The 15,322-nt window shown below is 39.0% G+C and overlaps 1 protein-coding gene across 10 annotated transcripts in view; it reads right to left on the bottom strand.

Moving 5' to 3' along the window:
* TMEM117 (transmembrane protein 117) overlaps nucleotides 1–15,322 on the bottom strand; it is a 261,297-nt gene that overhangs the window by 60,518 nt on the left and 185,457 nt on the right. For all 10 annotated transcript variants that reach the window (XR_013231156.1, XM_077338614.1, XM_077338615.1 and 7 more), the window contains one exon: nucleotides 9,765–9,924. Coding sequence is in view for 9 of the 10 variants with exons in the window: in XM_077338614.1 (XP_077194729.1) it covers nucleotides 9,765–9,924 (160 nt within the window). In the remaining variant the exon portion in view is untranslated. The remainder of the gene's footprint in view (nucleotides 1–9,764; nucleotides 9,925–15,322) is intronic.

The raw sequence follows: 15,322 nt of genomic DNA, 5'->3' as shown, positions 1-15,322 counted from the left end.
GTTTGGGGGTTGACATGATTATATATGGTCATATCACAATATATTTAAAAAATAATAATAATGTATTAAAAATTAATTAACTCCCACCAGTTGGCGAAAAACCCTAGGGTTTCCCAAAACTCTGGTTGAAAAAGCCTGATCTAGAGTTTTCTGGAGCAACAAAAATAGCATAGGATGCACAAACTGCAGATTTTTAATCTTTAAGCATTCTGAAATCATTTTTTTCAGTTGTCTTTGAAGAAATGGAGCTGATGAGAAAATTCTGTACATAATTTTAAAACAGGCCTACTCAAATACGCCAAAATGTTTAGCAATTTGATAACAACTGTGGTGCTAATTTACAGATGAAAGTAAACAAAAACCTTAGAAAAGAATAACCTAGGGGTGGTGGTGGTGGTGGTTCTCTTTTTAAGAATTCTGACCAAAAACGATGTATGCTACCATACTTGAAAGAGACAGAAATTATAGAGAAACAGGACTGTTGGTTATTATGATATGAAAGCCAAGGATGAGCATATAGCAATGTTTAAAATGAAGGGACATCTACAGTTTGGAGTCAGTTTAATTTGGATTTAGAATCTGAATTGCTATTTATTTATTTTCACTTTATTTTACAAAATGTATAGTTTGTTTGTCCTCATTAAAATACATAATAATACGATACGATGATGTTTATTGTATGTAGTCACAGGCCATTACAAAGCACAATTATAACAGTAAAAAAACAAATGCAAATAAGACAAGATTTCATAGAATCATAGAATCATAGAGTTGGAAGGGGCCATACAGGCCATCTAGTCCAACCCCCTGCTCAACGCAGGATTAGCCCTAAGCATCCTAAAGCATCCAAGAAAAGGGTGTATCCAACCTTTGCTTGAAGACTTCCAGTGAGGGGTAGCTCATCACCTCCTTAGGCAGCCTATTCCACTGCTGAACTACTCTGACTGTGAAAAACTTTTTCCTGATATCAAGCCTATATCGTTGTACTTGAAGTTTAAACCCATTACTGCGTGTCCTCTCCTCTGCAGCCAGCAGAAACAGCATCCTGTCCTCCTCCAAGTGACAACCTTTCAAATACTTAAAGAGGGCTATCATGTCCCCTCTCAACCTCCTTTTCTCCAGGCTGAACATTCCCAAGTCCCTCAACCTATCTTCATAGGGCTTGGTCCCTTGGCCCCAGATCAACTTCGTTGCTCTCCTCTGTACCCTTTCAATTTTATCGACGTCCTTCTTGAAGTAAGGCCTCCAGAACTGCACACCGTACTCCAGGTGTGGTCTGACCAGTGCCGTATACAATGGGACTATGACATCTTGTGATTTTGATTTCTCCAATATTACAAACATAAAACTGTAAACATGGGCTGCAGAGTCACAGTAAGATAAAAAAATTAAATGTCAAGGTGGAGACTCTAATTGGCTCCAATCTTCCTGGCGGCCAAAGCAAAAACTGCCACCCTGTATGAGATGTAGGGGTCGACATCTGATAACAGGTAGGTGAGTTTATCAAAGTCGGAAATAGGGTATGAGTTGGGGAATAACTTGGCAAGGAATCTGCCCCTGGGTTCAGAATACAAGGGGCAATCCAAAACATAATGGGGCTGTTCCTCCAAAGATGAATGGGGCTGTTCGGTAATATCGCCTGAAAAGCATGGCTGATGGCATTGTTTCGAACTGGAAGGATGTTAAAGTCATTCTGATGATATAGTTCGGATTTGCATTTTTAAAGGGTTGACTTTTTCAACCATTTTCACACTAAAATTTGTTTCTTCAGGTGCAGTCCCGATTTGCCCCCTCACTTTCCCTGCAGCAAAGGAATCCTCAGAAAACTGGATTTCATTTTTCCAAATGAAGTCTAATTTGGGACTGCCCAGTGTGTAAATGCATGCAATTGGGTTTTTCCCTGCACCTGAGTCATTTGTTTCTTCAGGTGCAGTCCCGATTTGCCCCCTCACTTTCCCTGCAGCAAAGGAATCCTCAGAAAACTGGATTTCATTTTTCCAAATGAAGTCTAATTTGGGACTGCCCAGTGTGTAAATGCATGCAATTGGGTTTTTCCCTGCACCTGAGTCATTTGGGAATGCCCCTTTCCTTATACAGTGACCACCTTCCCACCTGACAGACACATGCTGATGTAGCACCGAGTACCTTGCGGGCAGGTGCCTTGAAATTAACATAGCCCAAGTTTTCCATGCTCTCATGCAGAACTGTTCTAAAGATTTAAGTATTGTTGAATTATTTCCCCAGAACATAGCTTTGGTCATACGTCCTGATATGCTGTTGCAGTAAGGTCAGACATGTCATCATATTTGATTAATGGAAATGACTCATAGAAATGGTACAGATTCAGTTACAAATCAGGTTGTATTTCCCCATGTAGAATCAACACAGTATTAATTTATCTTCAGGAGGAACTATTTATCATCCATTTCACTGAAATGCAGTATCTGAAGATATGCGTTCCAAGGAATGGAACCAGAGTCAGTGATTAATTTCCAAATAAGTTATCAATACTAAATCTGTCAGAGGGGTGATTCCTTAATTATGGCGGTTGCTTCTAGAATTGCAGGTCATAGATTTCAGAGTATTTTGGGGATACATAAGTATGTATAAAACCCAGCTTTAGAAACAGAGGTTAACGATTTGCTGAGCTCTCAGCATGATGAATTAGGAAAGCGTAAGGCAGCGATATGCTGTCTGAATCTGTCTGCCCATGAGGTTGGGAGTTCAATCCCAGCAGCCGGCTCGAGGTTGACTCAGCCTTCCATCCTTCCGAGGTCGGTAAAATGAGTACCCAGCTTGCTGGGGGGTAAACGGTGATGACTGGGGAAGGCACTGGCAAACCACCCCGTATTGAGTCTGCCAAGAAAACGCTAGAGGGCGTCACCCCAAGGGTCAGACATGACTCGGTGCTTGCACAGGGGATACCTTTACCTTTACCTTTTAAGGTGCACATGCCACTAATCATATGAACAATAGCTAGGAAGATAAGGGTACATATGAAAACTGATGGATAAACTAAAGACTAGGAAAACACAAATTTAATTGATAGGTGGTCTACTATTAACTTTAATTCCATGTATCCAATTAAATCAATCTAAAAGGACAAGTTTGATGAGGTGGGTTAGATAATGTATTAGAAGAAGAAGAAGAAGAAGAAGAAGAAGAAGAGTTGGTTCTTATATGCCACTTTTCCCTACCCAAAGGAGGCTCAAAGCGGCTTACGGTCACCTTCTCCTTCCTCTCCCCACAACAGTATTTTGTTGTGGGATGGGTGAGGCTGAGAGAGCTCTGATATCACTGCTGGGTCAGAACAGTTTTATCAGTGCCATGATGAGCCCAAGGTCATCCAGCTGGTTGCATGTGGGGGAGTGCAGAATCGAACCCGGCATGCCAGATTAGAAGTCCACACTCCTAACCACTACACCAAATTGGCTGATTAGTCAGGACTGATCAAAGCAGTAGGAACATACATGGAGAAAGCCATCAATGGGAGGAAAGACATAATGGTCCACAAAAAACACATACAGAAGAACTGAGTCAGTTGGGCAGGGAGAAAAACATAGGTGAGAGCTTCTGGGAACGTGAATGATTCCCCCTGCCATTCCTAAACCACTAAACTATTGGGGAACATCAACTAAGGTTGCTTTGGGTGATGTCAGAATTTAAGGGTGAGTGCTGGAGAGTGATGGTTTTGTTTGGGTTTGTTGGGATCTTTTGTCTGGTCTGTAGGTCATTGATCAAGGTATGTTTGCCTTGCTGACTGTAGGCTCTACCCTCTGTTGCTGCTGGAAGACAGGAGCTGTGGGCCTCTGAAATGTGAGGCTCCTCCTAGGCACAGGTGTGAGCCTTTTATGAAAGCCAAAGGGCAAGAGTCAAAGGACTAGGGCCTGGAGACCCTGTATCTCTCTATACATCTTTATACCACTAACCGGTTATGAAGGGAGAAAGCCAGCAGGGGAGTGAGGGCTATCCATTATTTTGTAGAGAGCACCACCTGTATGATTGTCTACCCACTGAGCAGAAATCATAGGTTTGTACTTGCTGGATGTAGCTTGTGGCTCTCATGGAGAAGGTTTGTTCCATTGAGGCTATGAAGAAACGAAGGCAAAGAGAGGTTTGGGGAAGGGACCCTCAGGGACTTAACAGAACATTCCCATTACCATCCTGAAAGCTCTTCTGTTGCTATGAAGAGGAAGAGTCTGGATGTTGGAGGACATCAGTCTGAGAAGGCGGAATGTAATCCCTTAGAAGTGACTTCTTCCTTGGACAATGGACCAATATCCTCTCATAAAGAATATGGCCCGGGGGTTGAGGAGAGGTGTGTTTCTAGAAGTGGGTGATTTGATCATTAGGACAGGTGTTTTGACCGTATGGTGATTTGCCTGCCTGATATGAAGATTGCAGTCTTTATTTTTGTTCAGATAGGTTGATAGAGAAAGGTGTCAGCAGTCATGGGGCATGTAGGTACAATGTGATTTTGGAAGAAAAATTTAGGCTACTAGGTAGAAAGTTAAAGGCCAGAATCTCAAAAGTAGCATTCTCAGAAGTGCTGCTGGTTCCACATTCAGGACCAGCTAGACAGATCACGGGTTTCAATGTGTGGATAAGAAAGTGATGCCAGGAGGAAGAGTTTAGACACTGGAACATTTCTGGAACAAGTTGAACCTGTACAAAAGAAATGGACTTCGCTTGAACCAAATGGGAACCAGGCTGCTGGTGACTAATATAAAAAAGATGGCAGAGAAGCTTTTAAACTGATTCTGGAGGGGAACTGACTGGAGCTGGGGAGTCTTTGGTTCAGGGCAAGTCAGTCCAAAGGGCTGATTATGTAAACATTCAGGGTAAGATTTAAATGAATGTAATAGAACTTGGGAGTGAGGGTAGAGTGGTAACAGAGGGCCATGTGTGGTGACTGAGGGGACAAAGGAGTCTAGGGTTACTAGAAAACGAAACACATTACGTATTTGCCAATACTAAAAGGTTCCAAGCTGGAATGCTTGGTGTTCAATGACAATTTAGAATTGGGGAAATCTATGGAATACAGTCATTGTTTGGTATAAGCTCTATGGCCTCTGTTTTGGTCCTCCGGAGCAGAAGTCTCTTATGGATGCTATTTATTAGGTTTCCCAGACATTTAGGTTTTTGCTGTCTGGTTTGATGCTTTCAACTTCTTTTATGATTTCTATGGGTGTTTTTTAATGTTTAATGTTCTCTTCCGTAGTTCATTGTGTCTTGGGAGAAAGGTGAGTATATACATGTTTTAAACAAATAAATATAAATTTGAAAAAATAGGCAATTTCAAGAAGTGATAGAACACTGCATTTTATCATCTTTGATTATTAATATATACTTAACTGGCAGAAAGGTCACTAGTGATCTGCCAGGATTTGTTATCTGGAGCAAGTCAAGAGACAGTTCTGTTAACCTGAGTGCACAGGGATCTCATGGAGGCTGTTTGAAATTGTTCTGAATGGTAGAACTTCCTTAGAACAAGCTGTTTAAACTCCTTCATATAAATACTCTTAGATATCCTTAGCAAGACAAGTTTGAACTTCCTGTTAATTATTCCTTTACTAGTGTCAACAAGCATTTTTTGGTCTAATCATTTATTCTGTTATTTCCAAATAATGTAAAGTATGAACCAAACAATAACCACCAAAATGGGTTCCAGATAAACTATTCTATTCCCTCTTTTCAATTTCTTTCTTCTTCAGTGGTACTATTTCAAATATAAAGTGCCTCTAATTCTTTCAACTGTTTCATATACAATGTCCTGACTGGCTCAAACCTTCTGGGAGGTTTTCTAACGGCTCACAGGGGCTTTTTGAAACTATAAGTCAGAGAATACTCAGATGAGATCAGGCATGTTCAGGGTGCTATGGCCATAGGCCAGAGAATATGCAAAGAAAGTATACTAGGTGTTTTGGAAAACTCTGAACCAAAGCTTCTCAACATAAAGATTTAAGTCCCTGTGAAAAGCTGAAAAAACTCTAATTAGCCTGAACATTAGAATTAAAGTCTGTACATCTACAGATTTTACCCCAGAGTTATCTATATTGAATTATCTCCAAATTTTTCAACCCCTGACTCCCCTGCATTGCTCTCATCTCAGTCAGGGGCTGTTAGAGGCTCCTTCACAAGCAGCACTGAAGGGAGGGGCAGGGAGGGAGTACACTCATCAGCCACCTGCCAGCTCGGCCAGTGGTCTGAGGCAAAGTGAGCGGAGTTGTTGGATGTGACAGTGTAGAGATTTGTCTAATTTTGTCTCTGCTCCTAGCTGTTGGGCACACCCAGGCTGGAGCAGGGTGAAGAATGGCCAGTCTCTGGTCTCTGTGTAATCATCAGAACAACAGGGTTTCTGTAAATAGCTAATCTCGAGAAACCTTCCTGGGTGAAAATTAAGCCATGTCTTGCACTTTGATAACAATGTAATGTGTACACAACCAAAAATCTTCTGTAAACTTTCATGACTAAAATGTATATTGTAAAGTCTGCTTTCCTGGGCTGAAGAGAAAATAAAAGGCTAGCCTGCTCGAGAAGGAGACCAAACTTCAACCAAGCTTCAGACCAAGCTTCTTCAGAGCAAGCTAGCACAGAGAGAGAAGCAAGCCTTGTGTCTGTCATTACTTCATGATAGTTAGGGTTGGGGGACACAGCCTGATTGGGCAGGAGATGCAGCCTGAGTGGGCTGTTGGGGGCAGGTGCCAGTGGGTTTGGGCCAATCTGAACACACGCAGGACCCGGACAGTCTCTGCCCAGGCGGGTTTTTCACAATTATATAATAGAGAAAAGTATTAAAGATAAAATAATATTTTGTTATTTTTGAATTTCAAAAAATCATTGATTTATACATAAACACATTCAGTAGATCAACCAAGGTATGCTGCACAAACCACAGTTTATTGTGATATCTGAATGCATACAGGCCATGTTAAACATTTGGCACACTTCAAATGTGACATATAAATCCTGAGTAAAATTCTGGTTCTGCCTCTCCCTGCAAGGAGTTGGGTTTGGGAGCAAGGTTTGCTCAGTGGCCACAGAGACACTGTTATTGCCTGAATCAATGGTCTTTGGTATATGCAGGAAGTTCTTATTGTATATGAAAGTCATGTGAAATAGCTCAAGTGGTTACAAAGTTCGCAGCATATTCTTGCACCTTTGAGAAGCTACTGCTGTGCCATAGTGCCTTGTGCATACAGAATTTTACATGTGTGTCATGAGCACTGTCAATGTGTTTCTGCATGCTCATTTGTGAGGAGACCTGCAAGAACTGTATCACAAACGCTTTGGTTAGAGCATTTATTTGATGCAACAGGGCTAAATAATAACATCAGGCCATTTTATAGTTTCGTGTCTCATAAAAATATTGAAGCTTTTCTTGGTGGAGGAATTAGCAAAGAAAATAATACAATAAACAACATTACATTGTAGGATGTTGTCAAATTGAATGCTAGCATACAGAAGCATTAGCCCTAACAATATTGATTAGGGCAAACTTGTATTCATACAATGAGTCTCCTCCCACCCATGTTGAAAATTACTTTGCTGTCTAGAGTTAGTGCATTCCAGTACTAAAATTAGTTTTAATGTAAACAATGTAGAAGCTGAATTTAGTATAGACTCCAACAAAATGAGCATTCATTTGGACACTTAATTGACATGAAACAACCATCATGTAGAAACAATTATTTACAATGCCAATGCCAGGGTTTACATTTAGAGCATGAATCTGTCTAATGCTTCTAGTTTAGTTAGAATTTTTATGTGCAATTTACTACCCACCTGAGTCAACCTGACTTTATTGCAATGGCAATTCACTGATGCCACAGCCACCTTGTAAATAAGATAAGTTATCTTAGTTGTGCATCTTGGATAAATATCTTTAAATAAATAACAAGTCTGCTGTGCAAACATCATTCAAAAATGCAATTAAACTTAAGACTTACTCCGTGCAGTAAAAATATGAAAGAGCACCGAAGCCAGGGATTTTCAAATGAAGTTTCCCTTCCAAATTCGATAGCCTCAAGGTCATACTGTGGAGACTTCATTTTTCACAGTCAAAAGAATGATTTAGTAATAATGGTGGTAGCGGGCAGTACCATCACTGTGCCTTTAGTATAATGATATTCAGTGCTGTGTTGGATAATGTATGGCCTACTCTTATTCATGTTTTTCATTGCAGTCACATAAAGTGGATTCATTTGTTAGAAGCTCCCTTGTATCTTATTAAGTACAATGCAAAAAAACAACAACAACAACAACAACAACCCTGTGGCGGAACACGCCTGCTCTGTCTTGCAGGACCTGTTCCATCCTGCCCCCAAGGTTTTCTCAATACCTGCAGAAGCTTTTCTCTCTGCCACCACATTCCTCAGAAATGGGACATAAGCACCACAAGCATTAACAGTATAAATTACAACAGACCTTGGGCTAGTTACATACTTTCAGCCTAATCTTCCTCAAAGGGTTATCAGGATAAAAAAAGGAAAAGAAGACAGCGATTTAAATCACTTTGACTCCCCACTAGGGAGAAATGTGGGGTATAATGAAGTAAATAAATAAAATAAATGTATTAATTGTAAATAGAAATTACTCAAATGTCTAAATTACTCAAATTAGTCCATTCATTTATATATTTATACCCTACTATTCTCTCCCAATGATTACCCAAAGTGGCAGTACCTCCTCCATTTTATCTTCCTAGCTGCAATCCTGTGAGCTATGTTAGGCAGTGAGAGAGTGACTACCCATGACAATAGAAAAGTGCAGAAGTCCAGTAGTGCCTTGAAGACTATCAAAATTTGTGAGTATGAGCTTCCATGAGTCACTGCTCACTTCTTCAGATATGACTCACAAAAGTTCTTCCCCTGCCACATTTTGTTAGTCTTTTAAGATGCTCCTAGACTCTCCCTCTTTTCTGCTGCTATAGACAAACTAACATGGCTATCCATCTTGATCTACTACTATCGCAGTGTGGGGATCTGAATCTTCATCTCCCAGATCCTGACCCAGCCTTTTTAAGCACTACACAACACTTGTTCTTGTTAGTATAATCCCAAACTAAAACTTGTTTTTGCCTCATAGAAGGGGGAAAAGAATATTCAAATTGTAGACAGATGCTGGGCCACATAGCCTTGTCTTGACCATAGGATGGAGTCCCATTTTAGCAGCACAATTTAAAAGAGCACAGACAGGATGGGCCACAAGAAATCAGAATTTTTCCCCAATCTCCTTAAAACTTCAGCTAGTGGGGAAAAAACTAGCACACCAAGTTGCTAGTAGACCTGGTGAGAATTTATGTGCATAAAGGAATTAGAATGCTTCCTAAGAATGATTTTTAATACCTTTCATTGTATGATGTAACCATATACTGAACATTTTAAAGGTTCATAACTCATGTTTCATGATGTTATTTCATCCTCATAATGGAGGCTTTTCATTACAAAATGACTACCTTTTCTTTTCTTTCTTTCCTGTATACCAGTTTGGCAGGCAATACACCCATTTGGAAAGTCACCAAACTCTTATCTTGCAAAATAAAGCTGAGGAAGTCAGCACTGTTTTTGCCATTATTATCTTTTCTAAAGGCCATTTGGCTTTTTAAAAAATAGTTCTCTGAGAACACTGATGTCATCTAAATCTAATAATAGCAATGGCAAACATTTATTTAACTTTAGAACGCCTTGGCTGAACAGCACATGCAAAAGGGTGGTCTATGAGAAGGCAGCAGCAATTGGAAAGAAATATAAGGAAAAGTGTACCTGCATGACAATAAGAAGGTCAAAAACCAAGATGAAGGAGGCCAAAAAGGCCCTGGAAACTTCATCACTTGGCAGGAATCCACGATTGAGCTTATCCCAGCTGATCCAATCAGTTGTGATGACAAGCACAACCACTGAGGTCAAAGTAAATAGAACAGTCCTGAAAATAACAGAAAGAAGAGTTCACCAAACACATGGTAAGGTTGTTGTAGTTTATCCTGTAAATAGGTTGAAAACGTCAAGTCTTGAGGTGCTTCTGAACAATTGATTGGATCCTGGCATTTTTTAAAAATTCAACATGGTTTTTGTCCATGCAGGTCCCAAAATCCCCAGAGCAGCTTTTGTGGTGGTCAAAAGACACTTCTGTATCTTTCCAAAGTAGAACAGTTGGTTGGATTGATCAGGAAGAATCGAAAGATGACTTTAAAAGCTGCCTAGTTAACAAAACTGTAGAGTGATCACTGTCTTGCATATGTATCTGCATATGCAGATATAAGATTCATCCATTAATTTATGTGTTTAACTCATTTCACCCCAACCCAATGATGGGAGCACCCAAAGAACTGGACCCCCTCGTCCAAGCTTTTTGAAACTTGGGGGTTCTTTTGAGGAGAGGCTCCAATAGCTATGCTGCAAATTGGGTGCCTCCACCTCAACCCCAACCCCCAGACCCTTGAATAGACTTAGGCTAGATTTTCCATTTACTTCAATGGCTCCATATGATATAATGGAGCTGAATATACTCAGGAATCCTGATTCCTGCTGACTCTGAATACCAGTACCAATATTGGTATTCAGGTATATCGGCATATGCAGACTCTATTTGGGCTGAATTTACCTGAACCTGGAAAAAATGATTTTTTTTTGTACATCCTTACTCCTAAATTCTTGAGGATACTATATAACCTTCTTGATCCCTGTCTCAAGAGCAATGCACTCCGGAAGCTTAAGCAACTTGGTATCACTATAATGGCTAGAGTCATTTTGGTAGGACTTTCCTCTCAAATACTAACTAGGCAAATTCATTAAAAATGCATTTGCTTGAGTAAATCACACAAACAAATTAAGAACATGTTTTTTTAAAAGCATAATTTAGACATCATAACATTTGGCCATACAAGTATTGAACTGCTTGCTCTGTGCTCTCTCTCCTTATTAGCTGGAAATTTCTCTTCCAAATGCTTTTTGAAAATGTTCAGAAAGTGGAAGAAAACACTATCATTTTGGATGTCAATGCATATGTGTTATTATTAAAAATGTGGGTATATCCACAAACAGCAAGTAAGCAAGTCAACATTTGCTTAGGTTGTCAATTGAGATGCTCACATTTCTCCAAAGGCATCTCTCTTTTCATTTATTTCTTTCAATGAAAGGAAGATTTCAAGAGTACTTCCTTTGGCATTCAAAACAATGACCACTATAAATTAATCTGCCCAAGAAGCTACATACAACTGCAGATACTATAAAGTCTAATTGAAGCAAAAAATAAACAAACAAAAAAACAACCCGGTGGTAGAAAGTGCTCTTAGGTCACAAATGACTTATGGCTACCCCATAGAGTTTTCAAGGCCAGGGACATTCAGGGGTGTTTGAAATTGCCTACCTTTGCATAGTGACCCTAGACTTCCTTGGTTGTCTTCCATCCAAGTACTAACCAGAGGCAACCCTGCTCAGTTTCTGAGATCTGATTGAGATTATATTAGCCTGGGCCATCTAGGTCAGGGTGAATTAGACACGCACATCTAAAGAATACTTGTTTACAGTACTTAAGATCAGGTAGAAGATCAGGTAGAAGAACATGCCATGACATGTTCCCATACTGTTCATCAGCTACATACTTGGGTCATGATCTAGTATGTTGCTTTATGGTCCCAAGGGATGGTCTAGTGCCTTGGATCTCATCTTCTCAATCCGTCATCAGGGGCAAGAATATCACAACAATAAGTTTCATACTAACCTATGAAATTTGAGTATTGATATGTTACTAAAGCAATGTGAATCAGGAACACAAGGGAGATTTTTTTATATGCTACAATTTAATGTCAGTAACATGGAGCTAAGTACATAGGATTATGATATATTTGTCCTAAAGTTGTGGGGAAACCAAACAAAACAAACAAAACAAGTCTGCGTATTTCAGTGCAAAATTGGTTGAGAGCCATGAGCACTCACAGCTGCATGTGGCCAACCACCATGCCAACCTAGGCCCCTGGCTTTCAAAAATTAATTAATTTTTAAACATATTTCCAGGTCAGCAAAAATCACATTAGAAAAAATGAAAGAGAAGATAGCTTATCATTTAATAAGCTAAAAATACCACACATTCTTAGAAAATGGCAAAAAGCAATATCAAAGCAAAAATAAACAAATTTTCCCTTCAAGCTCATCCCCACCAACAAAACTGATGAACCTACCAATTAAACTGATTAAAGTTTGCAACAATAGAATTAATATATAATATGTTTTTGTTTCTTGAGGAAGAAAAATATTACAGCTTGGATTCAAAGATCTGTGAATTGACTGGTCATCTTTGCCAACTCTCCTTCCTACTGCTGTCCCCAAGACCCCTGAAAAACCAAGCTACTGTCATGTAAGAAATGGAGACCATCTGTTCTGTCCTCCCATTGCATTCTGTGCTATTCCTAAGGGTCCATTAATAAAGAAGCAAAGCTGGGGCATGCAGGGACAAAGACAGGAAAACAAACTGGCAACAAATTAGCAAAGTTGTGCTAACATTGACTACTGTGGGTTGGATCCAAAAGGTCTGCTTTTGCAAAGTAAGACCTTTACCCCTTCCTGCCGGTCACTTGTTGGAAGTTAATTTCTGGAACTATTCCAATATTATATAATTATGATTTATAATATTTTGGGAAACAAGGCAAGGACCTTCAGCATGTGAAAATAAGACAAGTAAGATCAAGTTACCATTCTTAATGTTTAGAAAATGCTTTGTAAACACTAGAAATGAGATGTTCATTCTTCATGTTAAAGACCTTCCACTTGTTTTCATTCCTTGAGGTGGTCAGGGGCTGCTATTGTTCTAGTACAAGAGGCATCATATTTTATTTTGCCAGTTTTATCCCTCAGGCTTTTTTTTTTTTACATCTTTTCACCTTCTTCTGGTGATCTCTTTAAGACATATTAGCTCAGATGCAAGAGAGATATATTTTAGCTGTTGGCTTGCAGGAGAGATAGTCCTTACAAGACACCACATCAATTAAACTGGCAGTTCTGACCACTCTCCTAATCCAATATGTTTAACAGATACATTTATTATTAAATTTCTAGACCACCCCTATTGGCACAGCCATCTCAGAGTGGTTCACAACAATGTTAAAACACCATATAATTAAATTACAATACAATTAAAATAAATTAAAACAGTTAATTAGAATAATATTTGGACTATTCTAACCATCTGTGGAATGTCCCAACATTTTGATAATGGACCCAACAATGCTGGCAGACATTTTATTGTGGTGCTCACCAAGTGCTCTCAAATTTCTGGAAGTGCCCCCAGGGACTTTGAGCTTAAAAGATTATGACCGTTAGTTTATGTACTCCATGGTATGCAATAATATTTTCTTTTTTAAAAATGTCATTCACTCAATGGATCACCTTGTTTTTACTTCACCAATCTAAGGAGAATGCATTCTTAGCCATGTGACAGAATCTGAAGAGAACAAACAGTGCACAGAGAGACTTACTGGCCCTCCAATTTACAATAAAAATGTGGAAACATAGTGAGCATTTTCTATAAACTGTGCCCAAGATCTCTCTGTCTCTTTTTTTTAAAGGCAGGAGTACATGTTATGCAGCAAGCACATTTAAAGGATCAAGGTCAACTTTTGTTGATGTTATGAATCTAAGATGCATGAATATAAAATATAAACTGGATATAATTTAAAATAACTGGATGGCATTAAAGACTAACAAATTTATTATTCCATAAATTTTTGTAAGCTTTGTCATCTTATGAAGTGGGCTCTCACTCAAGAAAATCTATTTGTTGGTATTTAAGATGCAGTAGCATTCTTTCAGTGGCCTGAAACAGAAGCAGAGCTATGCAGTTTGTTTGTAAATTCTTTAAATTATTGATTAAAAAAGGAATATTGCTTCAGGAGAAGGCAGAAATAGTCAAATTATAAAACCTTCTTTCATATGGACCCCCACCCACATACACAGACTTAATTTGTGTGATTTTTGTGTGACATTCCCAAATACCCACAGCCCATCGCCTATGTATATGTAGAAATGCATCTGTGGAGGACCTGACCAACCATGTAGCACTGTCCAGCACTGGCAATGAATTAATTAAAAAACAGTTGTGTCACAACAATATCACTTAAACTCTCCAACTATGTTAGGGTTTAAGGTTGTAGAAAGTCCTATATGATAACATAATTGAATTTAATTATAGCTTTTTATCAATTTTATATCTACATGAACAATATTTTTATTTGATATACATTTAGTTTTGTTTTTCTTCCATCCTAACAATTTCAGAAAAAAATGGCAATGCTAGACAAAAGACTTCAGTCCAACTAACAACTGTGGATTGTATACCAATTTTTATTTTTGCCATGAATACGGGTATAGTCCAAACATTCAAACACATCAATTTATCTGATGGATAAATTGAAGGACTGCAATCTGGATTTTCAGATAGTTAGGTGGATAGGGAATTGGTTAGAGAACCGCACTCAAAGAGTTGTTGTCAATGGTGTTTCACCAGACTGGAGAGAGGTGAGTAGCGGGATACCTCAGGGCTCGGTGCTAGGTCCGGTACTTTTTAACATATTTATTAATGATCTAGATGAGGGGGTAGCGGGATTACTCATCAAGTTTGCAGATGACACCAAATTGGGAGGACTGGCAAATACTCCGGAAGATAGAGACAGAGTTCAACAAGATCTGAACACAATAGATAAATCGGCAAATGAGAACATGATGCAATTTAATAAAGATAGATAGATAGATAGATAGATAGATAGATAGATAGATAGATAGATAGATAGATAGATTTATTTATTTATTTATTTATTTATTTATTTATTTATTTATTTATTTATTTATATTTATATATTTATACCGCCCTTCCCTATGGCTCTGGGCGGTTTACATAAAACATTTTTGAACAAGTGTAAAGTGTAAAGTTCTGCATCTGGGTCAGAAAAATGAAAAGCATGCCTACTGGATGGGGGATACGCTTCTAGGTAACACTGTGTGTGAACGAGACCTTGGGGCACTTGTGGATTGTAAACTAAACATGAGCAGGCAGTGTGATGCAGCGGTAAAAAGGCAAATGCCATTTTGGGCTGTATCAACAGGGACATCACATCAAAATCACAAGATATCATAGTTCCATTGTATAAGTCACTGGTCAGACCACAACAGGAGTACTGTGTGCAGTTCTGGAGGCCTCACTTCAAGAAGGACGTAGATAAAATTGAAAGGGTAGAGGAGAGCGATGAAGATGATCTCGGGCCAAGGGACCAAGCCCTATGAAGATAGGTTGAGGGACTTGAGAATGTTCAGCCTGGAGAAAAGGAGGTTGA

Source organism: Paroedura picta, chromosome 5 (assembly GCF_049243985.1).
Source record: "Paroedura picta isolate Pp20150507F chromosome 5, Ppicta_v3.0, whole genome shotgun sequence".
NCBI classification, from domain to species: domain Eukaryota; kingdom Metazoa; phylum Chordata; class Lepidosauria; order Squamata; family Gekkonidae; genus Paroedura; species Paroedura picta.
The sequence above is the reverse complement of the archived record's forward strand: the minus strand, read 5'-3'. Positions and strand labels throughout refer to the sequence as shown.